General features: G+C 36.5%; 1 protein-coding gene across 1 annotated transcript in view; it reads right to left on the bottom strand.

Annotated features, from left to right (window-relative positions):
* The window catches only part of PTPN21 (protein tyrosine phosphatase non-receptor type 21), a 113,939-nt gene extending 97,041 nt beyond the window's left edge, over positions 1-16,898 (bottom strand). The window contains exons 1-2 of the mRNA XM_001366698.4: positions 16,327-16,898; positions 7,289-7,667 (exon numbers count right to left, since the gene is read on the bottom strand). Coding sequence (XP_001366735.1) covers positions 7,289-7,468 — 180 coding nt within the window. The 5' untranslated portion in view covers positions 7,469-7,667; positions 16,327-16,898. The remainder of the gene's footprint in view (positions 1-7,288; positions 7,668-16,326) is intronic.
* Between the last annotated feature and the right edge of the window lie 1,347 nt (positions 16,899-18,245).

The following is an 18,245-nucleotide window of genomic DNA, read 5'->3' as shown; positions in this document are numbered from 1 at the left end:
CAGGAGACTGAGCCTGGTTTTGCTATTCTTCAGTGGCTGGTAGAGGGGAGTCTTCCCCTTCAAACATACACATATGCCTCATGTCCTCCAACTAAGAGAGCAGGGGACAAAGGTCCTTCTTTCCTTCCCTCATACCTTCCCCCTTATAGGGCAATGTTTGATTATTAGGGGTATAGAAACTGAAAAGAAAAGTATATATTTTATAGAAAAATTTTTAAGTTTTAGGAGAAAAGTATATTTGTTTTATAAATAACACAAAATTATAATTCTTTGAATTTAATGACCAAGAATCCTTTAAGCTATGCTTGAAAACAAGATTTTCTACCATACCTTTGGTTTGGTGCATTATATGATGTTAAAAGGAATTATTAGAACATCTATTCAAAAGTCAGTTAAGATAACTGTGTTCCTCTAACTTGTTAACTGCACAGTTCCCAAGACTAGAATCATTTTCTGTGTTCAGAATAAAAATGAAAATTTGTGGGAAAGGAAGCTAAAAGCCCAATAAGCTGATGGATGGAACTCAATTTTGTAAGTAAATGTCTATTGACTTACAGTGAACTTCACCACACCATTCAATAAGGCTAATTAAGGGCAAAGAACAGTTCAGATAAGGTTTAAATTAACTATTTTCAAACCACAGTAGGTATCACATCATTCACTTACAATCATTTGACAGATTTAGTGTAATAAAATTAATTTCAAAAATAATTTGAAATATGCAAAAACTGTAATAACATCAGTTTAGAAAATGAAAATGATGACCAAAATTCAAAGCTCGACATTATCAAGCACAGAACAGAGATTTTCCTGTAAAAACTAAACAATGCCATTCTTTTTACTTTAATTAGTAAAATGCTTTTTAACTATAGATTTTCAAGGTAGTTTCAAGTTTATAATGGTACATACTCCAAAATATAATGGAAAATATCTGCATTCAATTGAATTCAGTCAATTTAGAAATTCATTTGTTCCTCTTCTTTGAATATTATGTAATGTCCTAATTTAATAAAGCAAGGAATTTCATTGGAAAAGAGATATGGAGCTTTCCAGTTAAGATGCTGGACAGATATTTAAAAGGAATTAATCTCTTCATATATGCCTCAAAAAGAAAAGAGAAACTCAAAAGAAGAGGAAAATGGCTATCAAAAACAAACAAGCTATTGCAGAAGGAAGAGACAATTAGAAGAGACATTGTGATGTTAAAAATGAAAAATGTCAATAAACTTTTCCAAGTTAAATACACACACAAAAATAAAACAATCTAAAATAGAAATGAGCAAAAGTATTTTAATAATATAGATAATTATGTAAAAATATACAAATGAGAGCAATAAATAGCCAAAGTATTAAGGACAGATGGGAAAAATCAGAAAACAAAATAAAAAAAGCATAAATGACACACAAGGAAACTAGGCAAGATTTAACACTGGTAATAATATAAAACCAATTTTTTCAAAGAGCTTGTAGAAAGCAAAAATTCATAGAAGAAACTCAAATTAGAAGCTTAAAGTACTTAAAAGCTTTTAATTTAAAATTTTTTTAAAGAATCGGGGAAAATAATTTCTGAAATGAACAACACAGACACTATGATAGAAAATCTTTTGAAAAGATAAAAGCACTGAAAAATGAAAAATAGGATTTCATATAATAAATAACTGAATATACTTTAAAAAACCCCAAAATTATTAAAAAATTTTGGAAAACCTATATGACATGGGCACTGTACCCCAGAAACCCAGGCAAACTATTGTCAAGGGAACTCCCTTATTTTTTTCTGACTCTGAGTCTAAAAACACCCAATGACCTCACCTAGGGTCCTGAGATGACTATCTTCCTTTGATCATCCTCTAGATGGTCAGAAAGATGCACCTTCAGACCACACCTGGATCGTATCGGACATCTGTTTGTCTCCTAAAACTAAGGAATCTTTATGTCCCCAGGCAGACCCCAGTATGATCACCCCACCTCATGCCTGAGTGACTAACTGTTGTGAAGAATGTATAAAATCTCCAGAACCGATGTCATGGGGGGAACAGCCTTTCCTTTCATGCTGTCCTCCCAGGGAACTGCTCCCCATCTTGCTATTCTACCTTGCTATCCTCCTGGCCACTCTCAACATTACTTTCTAAATTAATAAATCTCTTTTTGTTTTTAAGCTAAGTTTTGGAGCCATTGCATGCTTGCAAAAGGCATCCTTCCTGAACCCCATAGGGTATCCTTCCTGCCCATAACACTATAGATTCTGGATGGAACAATTTCAGAATTATTGAGAACTTAAAAAATTTAACTTTACGTCCAAAACATTCTCAATACATTCCAGGAAATCAAGTTTAATTCAGGTCTCAGGGCAGATATTTATATAAGATTCTCCTTATTGGTGTAAAATATGATCCCTGATGTATGTGTACATGATGGGAAGAGTTGCTTAAGTCTTGCAGAAGGAAATATCCTTATTTCTTCTGGCTTCCAGAGAGGACCCCCAGAGTTTGTAACTGTCTTTAGGAAGAGGTTCCTGAAGAGAAAGAATGACTCTAGGAAGAAACCAACAAGTAGAAGAGCTACTGCCTGGATCACATCTCAGTACTTAGTTCCCTCAACCTTGGTGAATTTCCCTTTTGTGATATTGGGGACTCTCAAAATTGGAAGCCAGAAGAAACAAAGATTTCTTCCTCCCTTGGGACCCCCACCCCCACCAGCAGATGGAGATTTAAAACAAAAAAACAAAAACAAAAAAAAAAAAACATGGTTTCTTGCATGGTAAATCACCAAACAGGTGAAGAAAATGAAAATTCTTTTCTTCTTCCTTTCAGGACAACCACTTTTAGTAAACATATGCTTGGATTTCCAAAGCAAATTCCAAATTTTAACAAGGAAATCTCCAAATCAAATTGTATTTCAAAAACAGTTCTGGCTTTTAAAACAAAACCAAATTAGTTGCTAGAGTATTCATTGTATTATTGTATTATCATTTTAGCAGGGTGTTTAAGATACTTCAAAAAAAACAAGGAGAAAAAGGGAGGATAAATAAAAAGAAAATAGTAGCAATCTCTCCTAATTGCTAGCATCCCAACCCTGAATTCTAGTTAGTAATAAAATAAGAATAGTGGTAGTAATAATAATAATGACTAATTAGCACTTTTAAATTGTTTTTAAGTTTGCAAAGTGCCTTACGAATATTATTTCATCTTATCACAGCTCAGGTATGTTTAACTCTGAATCCAGTGCCTCTCTTATTATATCACAATACCTCATTTCCTTTTTCTTTATTATAAAAGGATACATAATGGGCAAACCTTTTAGTGTAGGACTGTGGTGTAAAAACAAAAGTGATCAATAGGGTTCAAAAATAACATAAACTAAAGTGAATAGGATACTGATAAAGCAGTTATCAAAAGAAAATTTATAGTACTATCTATATGAATAGATAGTAAAACAAAGAAAAAACGGTGGTAACCTATGCAATTCCTTCTTAGTGACAAATATAGTTTTCATTGCTAAATCAAATAAAAAGACAAAGCTAAGGGACCAAAGTGAACACAAAGTGAATATATTTTTAAAACTCATAAATAGAATACAGCAATACATCAATAACAAAGTCTCCATATCTTGACCAAGTAGAATGATCAGCTGGAAGACTAAATGATTGCTTTTTTACAAGTTAAGAAAAACTGATTTTAAAAAGTACTTTTCTAATTTTTCACATATGAGAATAGAAGGATCTGTTCCTTAATATGATTTTAAAAGACTATTTAAAACTTCAATTTAATATTACATACAAATTATAAAATATAAGCACTAGAAGCCTTTTTACTTAAGAAAGGTATAAAACAGAAATATCTACTCTCATCATCCTTAATGTGACATAATCTTAGAAAAGTAGCTATAACAATAAGTCACAGGGAAAAAATCTGTCAATAGGCATTTGTTTGCCACCTACCATGGGCAAGATACTAAGAAGACAAAAGACAATCCCTGTTCTCAAGGAGTTCGACCTAATTGGAGCTATAACATGAAAACAGCTATGTACAAACAAGACATATTCAAGAAATGCATTAACACTGAAGAAAGTATAATCCCTAACATGGCAAGACTATCTTGTATACTGAGAAAAGCCCAAATAGCTGACCAAAAAAATTCAACAGAGGAAAAAAATTATTTCAATGAAGTAGTAGGATATAAGATAAATCTACAGGATTATTTTGAATTTTTACATAGTATCACAAAAAATATGGAGAAGGAAATGGTAAAATACTCCAATATAGTTGCCAAAAAACCTCCAAATGGAGTCACAAAGAATCAAAACTAAACAAATATCAAGAACTACTGTATTTAATTTTAGGTCTTACTTCTACTCCTATTAAAAACTGCAGTCAGTAGCATCTTACTATTCTAATAATTTTAATCAAATGCTTCTTTTCTATTGTGAGAAAGCAGGCCCTTCTTGATTAATTCTTTTTTGCAAAATGTTGGGCCAGCATAAATTTTTCAAAGTTTTTATTTCAATGACAAACTAAAACATTAGACAAATCTAATATAAAATAAAGGTAAAGGTAAATAATGTATACACTGATACTGTATTTTTAAAAATTAGCTTCATACATACTAGATGGGAGGCAAAATTAGCTTCATACATACTAGATGGGAGGCATGGCCAGATTTAAAAAGATCTGGAAATTTTAGTAAATTGTACATTCACAGGATGATAGGACAGCCACGAAAGCTAATGGAATAGTTGGTATAATAAGGAGAATTGAAGAAGTATCTATTGAAGATTGGCTAAACAAGTTGTGGCATATGATTATGATGGAATACTACTGTGCCATAAGAAGTGAAAAACAGGTTAAATTTAGAAAAACAATGAAAGACCTACATGAAATTATGAAGATTGAAATAATCAGAATCAAGAGAACATTACATGCAAAAATATTGTTTTAAGAATGACTTATGTATTGCCACCTCCAGATATATATATTTATTTTTTTATTTTTTGGTCAAATGATGCCTTTCTCCAATGGGAGGAAGGGAGTGAGGAATAGAATTAACTGAGTCCTTGAATGTGACAAATTAATTAACTTTTTTAAAGCACTGTCCAACTCTAACCTGCCCTGACTAGCCACCTGAGTATGGATGAAAATGAGTGGAAAAAAAATATCTATTGTAGATTTTTATATAATAGGTACTGGTGATAATAGAAGACACAAATACAAGCCAGCAAGACAGATAGTTAGGAAACAAGTTATAGGAGGACTTTAAAACCCATACAGAGGTGAAGTTGGTAACAGTGGAAAAAGTGTCAGGTCTGGAGTTGGAAGGACTTGGGCTCAAATCTTATCTCAGTCATTTCCAAGTTGTGTAATGGTGGGCAAGTCACTTAATCCTATTTGCCTAGCCCTTACTGCTCTTCTGCCTTGGAAGTAATAGATTCTATGACAGAGGATAAGAGTATAAAAAAAAATACATAGAGTTGTTAGTAGAAGAGGAAGGGAAGAATAATTATGAAGCAAGATTTAGAAATGCCCAGGAAGTGAAAGGGAGGGCTGGTTCTTGGAAAGATAAAGCAAAAGCTAATCTATCAGAATTCAGGTTCCAAGAAGATGAGAATTCTGTCCAATCCTAGATGCCACATTTTAGGAAGGACACCAGTAAAATGAAGAGTGTCCAGAGGAAGGCAACCGATATATGATCAGTTTAAGGACATGGAAGATCTTGAAAGCTTCCTCTAGTTTAGTGATTCTAAGTGCTAAATCAGATCATTTAACACCATCACCAGGAAGAAATGGTACTTAGTCACCAGATTTTTTACCATTTTAAGATTAAGCAATAATATTTTATCACCTAAATCCATATACTTATGAATACACATGCAACTACAAATAATTTTAAATATGCTACGTAAGGGAAAGTAAAAGATTATCATTTATTGGATATCCCAGAACTGGTCACTTGGCATGAGCTTTAAGTAGAGGTAATTACTTCCGAGTAAAATAATCTAGATAGTTCAAGAAAGGATAGGGCTATAAATATTTCTTTATACATAAAAGAGCAGTAACTCCATTGGTTTTGAAGGAAATATATTAGCTATAAGGTAAAAAGCAAGAGAAAGAATCCATTTTTCCACTCTTCAAGCTATTAAACAATAGAAGAGAAGGTGGAGGTAAAGAGTGGACTACTCTGTCCAAGTACAAAGGATCTCTTAGATGCCATAACTTCAAATATTTTCAAAGCATCCTTCTATTCCAATAAAAAAGCAGTCTCATCACAGCCAGGTAAAAAATTTCCTCATTTTTTTTAGGTCATTCAAAAATAAGCACTCTCTTTAGCCCAGGATGATTAACCAAAGTCAGTGAATACAACAGACTTATGAAATAGGTGAGATAAAGACAAAAGGCAAGATGGAGAAGAGAAAATCTGATGGAGGTTAGAGAGAAACAAAAACAGAAAAAGGGAAGCATAAGTAGAGCAATAGTTGAATGACTCAAACAGTGGTCCCAGCAACACAGATTGCCTGCCTCTCCCATATAACAAATGCAATGTTAATAAAAACCCAGGCAGATTACTATTTGAAATACTTAAATAGAACATGAAAAGTACCGAATTGCATGTCCAAGACACTATGTTAAATTCTGATGATTCAAAAACAAAAATGGAACTGGAAAGGCTTATATTCTAAAAGTCAACATGTAGTAGTAGGGGCACTAGACTTAAAGAATTAGAAGCAGTACTAAATAACTAAATACTGTTTCCAGACATAGTTGAAATGATAATAATAATAAGGAAGATAATGCTAATTTTTGTCAACTCACCACTTACAACCTTATATAACCAACTGTTTCTGATGAATGAGCGATGGCTTGGATAACCCAAAAGACGTTCATATTTAACTTTGAAATATAGTTGGAGGTAATGGATTATGTTTAACATAGTCTTCATTCCTAGAGAGGTTAGTCAGGAATATGCAAAATTAAGCTTGACCAGGACCAAAAAAGGAAAAAAGTTCACCACAATCAGTTAATAAAGTAGAAAATCAAGAATTGAAGAACCAAGATGATAAACCTCAAATAAATTCTGAGCTTTTATAGATTCAGGGAGCCTATTTTAATTGGCACTAAAGATTCTCATCTACTATATATCACACACAATCAAATGGAAATTGTTTTCCCTAACTAAGGAAAAAATAAAACTCATTCAAAAAGCCTTTATTCAGTGCCTACAAATTCCAAAGCTTGGATACAAGAACCAAAAAACAGAATAATAAGAAAGATGCCCTCTTAGCATATTTGCCTACCTCACGAAGCTCTAGTCTTTGGGCTACAGCTTCCAGGCTTTCCTGACCAGTGCTCTCCACAGACAGTGTGAACTCCACAAACTCATTGTCTAGCAGTTGGATTCGAGCAACCAAACAGCTCTTGCTGGACACTGTGTATCGACGAGTACGTTTCAATTTCAACCCAAATGGAAGTGGCATCTTATCTCTCCTTCTCTTTTAAAGAGGCAGAGAAGAAAAAGCACCACCACTGACCCAGTGGAAGGTTTTAAAGGAGAATGTTGGTCTCCTGAGGAGTTGAGAGTTGTAAAGTCTCAGACTGCTCACCCAGCAGTGTCTGCAGCCATTAAAAAGCATCTGATTCTCCAAGGTCCAGGTGAAGGGATCATCCACCAAAGTACTGTGAAAAGAGAAGATTGATTTGTTTATGTAAGGATATCCTGGTAACTGCAGGCTTAGCTTTAAAACAAAACAATTAGTAAGTCCTCATCCACAAATTAGACTTCCCTGACCTCTAGAGAAATGTTTAGAACTAGGGAAATAGATGTTATTATACTCCTGGCACTAGTTCATCTCAACCACAGGTGAAAGACCTCTCTGTCAATTATAAACATTATAAACATAAACAGATCCAAGATCTGTGCTGGGAATTCAAGGAGGAAAAATGATAGGGTACCTGTCCCCAGAGAACTTACATTCTACTAAAGGAAGTGGGAGGTGTAGAATGACATATACACATATAATAGAAAATAGAATGTGATGAAAGCAGACAAATCTCAATGAACTGTTCTAGTGAAGGCAAGGAAAACTTCACAGACAAAACAGTACCTGATTTGAGACTTAAGAGACATTGAGATAAAGAGGGAGTCTTTTATCAGGATGGTAGATACCAGATGTGAGAATGAAGGGAGGCTGGAAAGATCTAGTGGTTCCAGGAACTAAGTAATCATATTTGTCTGGAATGTAGAGTGTGTGAAAGAAAGGAATGTTAAATAAGGCTTGAAAGGCAGGTTAGAGCCAGGCTGTAAGGGATCCTAAATGCCAGGCTATGGAGTTTATATTTAAGAAAATAGGAAGTCACTAAAGGTTTTTAGTAGCAGAGTGACAAGGGCAGATCTATGCTTCAGAGAAATTATTTTGGCAGCTATGTGCTAAGGATGGATTAGAAAAGAAAGAGAATAGTTGGAAATCTATTACAGTAGTCTAATAAAAACAAAAAGGCCTTGAACTCAGCTGTAACAAAGAAATTAAAATGGTGTAGAGATAGAATCAACAGGAATTAAGTGATTTGATATAAGGGAGAATGAGGTGAAGAAAAAGAAGAGTAATAGATGACCTCAACATTTGGAGCCTGGGGCAAATAATGGTGCCACCCACAGAAACAGGGCAGTTGAAAGACTTTCCTATAGCACTGTCTAGACCTCTCCTCTACATAATCATATTCACAAATATCTATATCATACCATAAATTCCTTGTAGATAGAAACTAATTTTTTTTATCTATGTATCCCTAGCAGCTATGGCAATGCCTCATTGTAGGTGCTTGTAAAATATTCTTTTAGTTGAATCTCCTTGAAAGAAGAAATTAAATCATTCTGATACAATGTCCATTAAAATAAATACCAATTTTATATCACCACTTCCTGGATATCTTCAGCCATGCAGTCTGCACTACACTCTGGCCCTCATCTCCATTGCCTCTAAAACCAGAGAATCAAACCCTGCACGTGGGGCTATCTTAGCCTTCAATAGGCCAGCCTTAGCCTTATCTTATTTAGTTCTAGGTCTCTACTCCACTGTATTTCTCTTCCAAGCCATCTCCAACCACCTCTATCACCCCTTCCAGCTCCCCTTTATGTGCAGCCTAGCCTCTCTGGGATGCATATCTTTGAGGAAGTAAGGAAGGGAATGTTTTGTTTGCCTCTGAGCATATCTTCAGCACTTACAACTGTGCCTTGACACAAAGTAAAAAAAATAATATACTTTCTCATAGGATGGGGGAGGGGTTACTATGAGGAGAAATTTTGGTGACAGCAAAAGATATCAATAAAATTTTACTTTTTAAAAAACAAATAACATTTATCTGGTATTAGAAAAGTGCACGGTCTCTCCCAATTCCTCTTTCCTCCCCCAAACACCCTAAAAATCATTCCTGAGTCCCTAAAATATACACAGAATTAAAAAACATTTTCCTGTATAGGACTTTGCAAAGTGCTTTCACATATCTTATTTGTTTTTACAAAAAGCCTTTGACAGTATTTAAAGACAGAATCAATGAGATACTAAAAAGCATAATGAATTGGAGTTCAGAAAGACTTGGACTGGAATTCAGTTTCCAATTACTTATTAGCTTGTATGACTATGGACAAGTTACTTAAATTCTGTAAACCTGTTTCTTCATTATTAATTAGTACTAATAATATCAGTTGGTATTCATCTCATAGTATTGAGAGTATCAAATGACATAATGTAGGAAAAGGCCTGTGCATTCTTTAAAAGGCCAACAATTATTACAGATTAAGAAATTGAAGCTAGGAGGAAAGCGGTTTGTGCAGGGATCATGCTCTTAGTTACTAAGAGAGCTGGGACTGGTACCCAGTTGTGCTGCTCTTGCACGCTCTCTTTTCTCATTATGGCACAGATGAACATGTCAAACTAGACCAAAGGAGATGCAATCTTCTATCCACGCACTCTCCAGTTCCTAGCTTCCTCCCTTCTCAAGCGTGATCATCAGCAAGAGTATGCATCTACATTACGTCAGCCTCCCCGAAAAAATGCGTTAGCTCCTTGAGGGCAAAAACTTCTTTGCCAGGGTATCCCCCAAACCTAGCATAATGCCTGATAGTATGAATTGAAATGCTTGTTGCTTGACTAGAAAGCGCTACGAGTTCCAGAACTAAATGGTGACAGCAAGAATGTAAAAACATATCCTATGAGGTGCTTTTTTGGGGGAGGGGCAAAGAAATAGTTCAACTGGTTAAGTCAGTAGAGGAAAGCTTGCACAGACAGCTAGGCGTACTAAAGGTCCTCCCTCAGATGAACCTCCTGCCAAGAAGAGCTTCCCCCAATCAGAAGTCTAAGAGGCGGGGCTAGAGAATAACAGTAGCGTGGTCCCGCCCCAGCCTCTTACAGCTATCCGGAACGCTCTTTGTGCCGAAGTCCGTTTCTGGTGGGACAGGTTACAGCAAGGAACAGTCTCCAAAGCCCTGCAAGCAGAGCAAATTATAGGGGAGGGGTGGAAATGGGGAGGAAAGCATTTAAAGGGACCGCCGGTCTCGAACTGCTGGGAGGGAAAGAGAAGGTTAGAGGACGAACTAGGGCAGGGATCTCATCTCAACTAGATCTCTGCTGGCGGGGACTCCTAGAGTACAGCAGCACAGGGCCAGCTTCCACAGGGTCTGGAGATGTCTCCTCCCTATTCTTTCCCCCCTAGAGTCTGTTATCTTCCACCAGGTCCCTCTCGGATTTAGAGAACAGAACTCCAGCCCACCGGGTCACGGACTTTAAAAATCTGGAACGTAGTTCAAAGGTTATCTAGTCCAAGCCTCCCTTCTGACACGTGGCCAAAAGAGAGAAAGTAAATGGCCCAAATCATACACAGAGTTTGGAGAAGAAACAGAATTCGAACCTAGGTCTCTTGACTCCAAATCCAGGGTTCTTTCCCAAACACTACAGCCGCTGCTGCTTCTTTTTAAAGCAACTTGGAGCTATCACTCATAACTGGGCGGCAGATAAGCTTCCTGTATCTCCAGCTCCCCAGTTCTGTTTTCCTCCCCAACCCAAGGCAAGTGGGCACAGTCGAGTGGGGATAAATGCCAGGCAGGGATAGAGGTTCTGTCTAATGGACATACCTGAATCCAAATTCTGTTTCAGATACTTACTAGCTGGGTAGCCTAAACTGGGTATTTCTTAACATCCACTTGAGGGGGGATTGTATTTTCATAAAAATCCAAGATTTAAAATTTTGTTCAAGAAAGATTTTCAAGGAAAGAAGCTTGCTAACTCCTAAATCCAGAGAATGAACTGTTTTGCAGAAAGATGCCTGAAAAACCTACACATCAAGACTGTCCAGAATGAACTTTGGGTGTGGTTGAACATTTGTTTTGAATGTATACTCTTATGCCAAAAGGGGACTGCCCCCTAATTGGTTTTTGTCAATGGGCCAAGCAAAACATTGGTTTTGCTGTCTCTCTCTTCTATTCCCCTCTTCTCTCTAACTACTGTGGTTTCCTTTTAGAAGGGAAAATTTAGTATGCACCTGCAGTTAGAAGAACAAATTCTTCTAACAAGGTACAAGATGATTGTTTAGTGATCAATTGGAGAGACTAGTCCCCCAATCATCATCAGGGGAGATTGTGAATTTTTGTTTTACTCCACCCGCTTAGTCTTTAGAAATTCTAGCACCCAGGAATGTATACATCCCTATTTAAGGATTAAGTATTGAGGATGGCCTATGACTGACATGTGCTAGCAAGTGACAAATCAAAAACAACTGACAGACCCCCTGGGCTGTCCTAAATTAATCTTAAGCTACGGTTGGTACATGTGAGCCGCAGGAAGTGATGTAAAGAATGGTCTATATATTCCGCGGCATTTCTGGGGGGCTCTCTCTCAGACATTGGGCTCAGCAGCCTGGGGAAGTTTGCGGTGTTCTTAGTGTGCTTGGTAAGCTAATTCCTCCTTTCCTTTACTTCCTAAAGCTCTATCCTCCTAGGAGACCCCTCATCTTGGAGGAGGCCTCCGGGCTGGTAGCCAAGCTAGATTGAGAAGGCCCCTTGGCCAAGGCCTCTGAACTCCTGCCTGGCTCAGCCTGGGCTGGAACAGTTTAATTCTTCTCTCTCTCTTTCTCTCTCTCTCTCTCTCTCTCTCTCTCTCTCTCTCTCTCTCTCTCTCTCTCTCTCTCTCTCTCTCCTTCTTCTTTTTCTTTTCTTCCTTCTATTTTAATTAAACCACCATAAAAATCCCAAACTGACTTGAGTATTTTATTGGGATTGAATTAATCCCTGGAGACCACTAGTATAATAATATATTCAGTCAAGAACCCCAATTTTACCCTTAACAAACCCTAACTTCATCTCTCTCAGCCTCAGTTTCTTCATCTGTAAAATGGGAGTGATAATGGCCCTGCTTCACAGGGTGGTTCAGTTCTATTCACTTGTGCTTTGTGCCAGGCACTGTGCTAAGTGTTCGGGACAGACACACACACACACACACACACACACACACACAGGCAAAAGCCCTGCACTCAAGGAACTTACAATCTAATGGAGGAGACAACATGCTAAAATATACAAAGTAAGCTATATACAGACAGGATAAATGGGGAATGATTAACATAAGTAAGACATTGGAATTGGAATTGGAGGGGTTGTGGAAGGTTTACTGTAAAAGTTGAAATTTTAAGTAAAACTTAAAGGAAGCCAGAGAGGTCAGTAGAATGAAGTAGAGAGAGCATTCCAGTCACAGGGGACAGCCCACCAGTGCTGAGAGGTGGAGTTGGTATGAGGATCAAATGAGATTTTATGTTGAGCCTTTTCTTTACAGACCTTAAAGCACTATATAAATTTAAAGCTAGATAGTAATATTAGGTTGTGTATCAGATGGGGAGAGAAGGAAAAAAGAGGGAATGGGAAGGCTAGTCTTGATGATCAAATAAGATAATATATGTAAAAGATTTTGCAAACACAATATAAATGTCAGCTAACATAATCCTTTGAGAGGTAATCCAGAATGGTTCCTTTCTCAAACTCCTTGAGTAAGTCACTTTACCCCTCTAGGTCTTTGTTTCCTCTAACTGAAAATAGTGCTAATACTATACTAGCTCTACCTCCTTTATTAGATGGTTTTAGGAACCAAAACACTGTGTAGTTAAAAACTGTAAGTTTATTTAACTAAAAATCTGATCAATGACCAACAAGGCTTTTATACATCTACAATGTATACCCTACATCATCCCTATAAGCCAGAAGCTCTATCCCTGGGGGCTGGTTGATCCAGGAAGATGAGAGGGATAGAGGGCTAGGGAAGAGTGAGGACACCAATTAGACTAAAGAAGAGGAAGGCAAGAGAAATAAAAAGAAAAGTGACACAGGTTTCCATTCACTACCAAATGTTGTTGATATTTAATGAATGTTGACTGTAAGGCACCAGACTGTGGAGAACATTTTTTAAATAGGGTAAAATGCATGGTCCCTTACTTGGAAGAGTTTACAATGCAGTTCAACCTACTATGGAAGGGATATGGACCAAATTGATAATAGTTCTTAAGTATATACTTTCCCTGCCACTGGCCAATGAAGCTATATATGTAACAATAAACTTTTTCTTTAATTCTTACTTTCTGTATTAGAATCAATACTAACTATTTATTCCAAGGTAGAAGAGCTATAAAGGCGAGGCAACTGGGGTTAAGTGACTTGCCAAGGATCACACAGCTAGGATGAATATGAGGTCACATTTGAACCCAGGACCTTCCATCTCTAGACCTGGCTTTCTGTCCACTGAGCCACCTAGCTGCCCCTAAAAATAAACTTTCAATTTGAAAACTACCAGGAAAACAGAAGACAAGGTCTATGCAGATGTGGAAGTCAAGGACAATGAAATACAAGAATATAAACCACAAAAATATGGATTCCAAATACATTAAGTGCTTCAATAGTAATACCGTGTGTGCTTTGGGGGAGGAAGGGTGATGCCAGCTCCTTTGATAAGGAGTAGTAGAGAAATAATTAAAATGACTAAATAGCAAAGTAGAGAAATAGCCTATCATACTACTGAGAGCTGTTTTAAAAAAAAATGAGAACTGGCAATCTATAGCAAAACTTTTTTACAAAATCCTATTATGTATTTTTTAAATTTCTGATTGTAATTTCCCCCAAAAGTTTCCATGATAACATTAAGTAATAAATTTAATTACAATATGAGAACTATACAACAGTCTTTAAAAAGCAAATGAAACCAGGACAGGTAGTAAATATCAAAAGATGAAAAACAAGACATTTTTCTATATGAAGAGAGAATACAAATATTTGCATTCTGGGATGTTCTAGATAATGTGGTCTCTTCACTACAAAGAAACAAATGACTAAGCCTTGAAGGCAACAGATACTATACTAAATTATTTAATTATGAACTCAAGCAACAGATTTAAGTAAATGGAGCAAAAATCTCAATTGCTCCTAGTGGAAAAAGTTGTATGAGGAGCCACCCAAAAGTTTGAAGGTTTTTTTTTAATAGTTTCACTGATAAAAGAAATTAAGATTTTCACCTAGAGTACTTTTTTTGTTAGCATAAGCAACAATAACTTCTTAAACCAGGTATAATTTTCTTTCAGCACTACTATTAGAAATGACTTAGGGATGTTAAAGAGATTGGGGAGAGTGTTTGTTGGGAGGAAACCTTTTAAAAAACAAAAATAGACGTGTTAAAAGTGTAGCTCTACTTAACCCCAAACAAAGTTAGTATAGTTCTTAGCCCAATTCTTTATGCCCTTGTTTTGTAATTCACCTTGTACATTGGATTTTAAGAGATCTTTATATATAATATATACATAATAGCTGTAATAAAATGAAACTGAGTAGATGAGAGCAACTTTTGTCTATTTATTAATAACTAAGAGGCATTTTTCTCAATATGCCATAATTTAATTTTTAAAGACTCAACTAATATTTGCTGATCTAGTTCAATTATTTATTGCCCAATGTTTGCATATTATTTACAGATTGTGGCTTTGAGATGATTCACAAGTGATATCTAGGGCAGATTCTTATTTCTAAACTTAAACCTTAAAACTGAAAAGCGGGAGCACTTAAAAAAAAAACAGAATGCATAGATGAAATAATTTAAATGTCTCATTTTAGGAGATGTTCTTAAATAAACCTGGCAGATCACTTTCTGTAAGCAGGATGTTATTGGAGTATTCCCAACAATCAAAAAGCTTCTTAACAAAATAGAACTATATGTTTTTGAAACTTTTCCTCACTAAGTTTTTATCTCATTTAAAATTTGCAATCATTACCTGAAAATAAAAAAAGCGCTGAAGCTTTATCACCTGTCAGGAAGAAGGCAAAAGCATTTAATAACTCCACCGAGTTGACTCAACCTCTTGCGTTCCCCTCAAGACAAAAATATCCATACAGGAAAATGCAAAAACTTAAGAATAATTTCCTTAGTTGCACTATGTTTACTGTTGTTCAAGTCACTTGCAATTGTTACATCCGAAATTAAAAGCTTTTTTTTTTTTTAATCTAGCAGCTGTCATTTAGTGTTAGGCTAACAGCTGGTGTCATTTTGACCACATGGAATTTTTTTATAATGTGCACACACACACGCATACACGCACTATTATAAGGCTTTATCAGCAAAAAGGAAAATGGGACTAGCATGCCAAGAGTATCTAATCAGTATCCGCTGCAATCTCAAGCCTGAATTTAGCAGACCAAGGAATTTCCCTCCCCACAAAAGCCACACGCCCCTTAAGCAAAATAAAACAAAAACAACTCCTCCTCCTCTCTCTCTCTCTCTCTCTCTCTCTCTGTCTCTCTCTCTGTCTCTCTCTCTCTGTCTCTCTCTCTCTCTGTCTCTCTCTCTCTCTCTCTCTCTCTCTCTGTCTCTCTCTCTCTCTGTCTCTCTCTCTCTCTGTCTGTCTCTCTCTCTCTCGTAACAAAAGTTTTTATTTGCCATACTCAACAAGTATACATTTTGGCAGACTGAAATGAAGCCAGAATTGGAACCTAAAAGGATAGGATAAATTGATTCAAAATATAAATGAAAGTGCTTTCAGGGTTATTTAATAGACAAGTCTGTGGAATGGAACATGAAAAGGAAGAATTTCTTTGTGAAACGTTATCTCTACGGGAACAGAGATAGCATTCATGATTTTCAGGACTAACAAACTATACACGGAAGAAACCTACTCACGAGAGAAAATGCCATTAAGTTACATGTTCTGCCTCTTGCGAACAGAGAAGTCCTTAGTTTCTAAAGGACAGCATGAAACTATCAAACAAAGAGAGACCGGGATGGCTCCCTTGGTCTACTCTGGTCTATTACTTACTTACCTGTTGCAGTGATCCAGCTGAAGAGGATCTGGGGTCACGCATCCTCAACTACAAAATGCAAACAGCACAGGTTCTCCCCTGGAAGACATCTCTCACCGGTCTCCTTTCACAGGGGTCTCGGTGCGTCCTGTGGGTAAGGAAAGGCATGCCAGGCTCCCCTCCAGCTCAGTGATAGTGAAAACATTCCTCACTTCCTGTCTCAGAAAACTTGGTCTGTGTATCATTCCACTAAGTAAGGACTCGCAGGAGGGAGGGCGGTCACGGAACGCTCGAGGGAGCTCCAGCAAGCTATCCAGAGGAGTCAGGCTACTGCTAGGACGCGAGAGTCGGGGTCTGTGAGCCTGGCTACACAAAGGCACCCCGGGCGGTGAACTTGGCAATCATCTCCCAGGCAGCTATCTTCAGGCGGGGCAAAAGGAGATCGCTTATAGGGTTGAGAAAGGAAGCTCTCAAACTGCAGGTCTCTTTCGCCTAGTTCCTAGAGATCTTATCCGCTCGGACTCTCGCTAGGTAGTGAAGGTGTAAGTTCCCTAGTAGGCGTTACTTGTTCCATCCACGCGGACGGATACGACAAAAAGGAGCGAAGAGCCCGTATGCTTGCAGCCCATGACCTCAGAGAATTGGAATGTCAGGGCCCGGGAATGTCAGCAGCGGGACAGCTGCCGCGTCTGCAATGGGGGCATTACAGAAATAGGGGGTTGCAACGAATCGTTTCCTTTTTTAATCATATGACCACTTATTTTAAGGCTTCCTAAATGAAGCAGAGCTTTTTATAAAATATAGTGGGTATATTATTTCTGTGGCAGATAATTAAGCATTTTGACTGTATAAAATGCTATTACTAATGTGTTGTATGTAATATTTTGGTATTTATTTTTCTATATGCTCTCCTGAAATCAGATGGGTTTTTTGGTTCGTTTGTTTTTTTAACATTCTCAGGAGTACTAGTTATGACTGGCCAAAAGAGACATTCTTCAAATCAAGAATTTATAAATATTTAAAGGGTACCATTTAAAGAAAAGATTTCATATAGTATGTGCATATATAGTCTGTTGAAAGAAAACTCAATTATTTGGGTAACATACTATTATGATAATTATTTGATTCCTACTTTTTAAAATTTTTAAAGGGAATGGTTCTTAAAAATGTGAAAATTTGTAGTTTAATGTAAGCTTATTTTGACTCAAATTATTTTAAAGTCTGTCAATTCGGAAAAATCTTTTAAAATTGACAATCTGCTTATATAATTAAAAATTAGCCTGATTTGAGTAAATTCATTCTTTTCAGAGGATATCAAGATTAATTTGTATATTTAAGAAAACAAAGGAGTGGTTCTCTTGGTCCTCCACATGGCCTTAAAGGCACAAAGGACTTTTCAAACCTTAAAATACTATATAAATATTAACTATCATTTTTAAATCTTCCATGTCTTTCTCTAAATCTAACCAGCTTTCTTGTCCTGGTAGTTCTTCCTTTGATTTGCTTGTTTTTTTTAATCCCATCTTTTCCTTTCCATCTGCCAAAATCCTCACATCCTCAGGGCTGAATTTTGTAAATCTCCTAACTAACTTCAATTCCCCTCTTTCTATTCTCTCCTCCTCCTAAATCAATGTTTCTTTCTAGTGTCAGAACAATCTTCCTAAAACATTGTTTTCATAATGTCACTTCTTTGTTCCTTCATAAACCTACTCCTTATAACTCTTCTGCCTTGGAACTGACACTGACAATCCATTCTAAGACAGAAGGTAAGAGTTTAAAAAAATGTCTGCACTGCTTCCAACTCTAAATCTATCATCATTTTCCTAACACACACTTTCTGCTCCAAGAAAAGCTCTTCTCCAGGTGTCCTATAATATACCATTCTTATTACTTGTCTTTGATGACCTTGCTTTCTCTATCTAAAATTATTCACACACACA

This window comes from Monodelphis domestica, chromosome 1 (assembly GCF_027887165.1).
Source record: "Monodelphis domestica isolate mMonDom1 chromosome 1, mMonDom1.pri, whole genome shotgun sequence".
NCBI classification, from domain to species: Eukaryota; Metazoa; Chordata; class Mammalia; order Didelphimorphia; family Didelphidae; genus Monodelphis; species Monodelphis domestica.
This window is presented reverse-complemented; position numbering and strand designations above follow the sequence as displayed.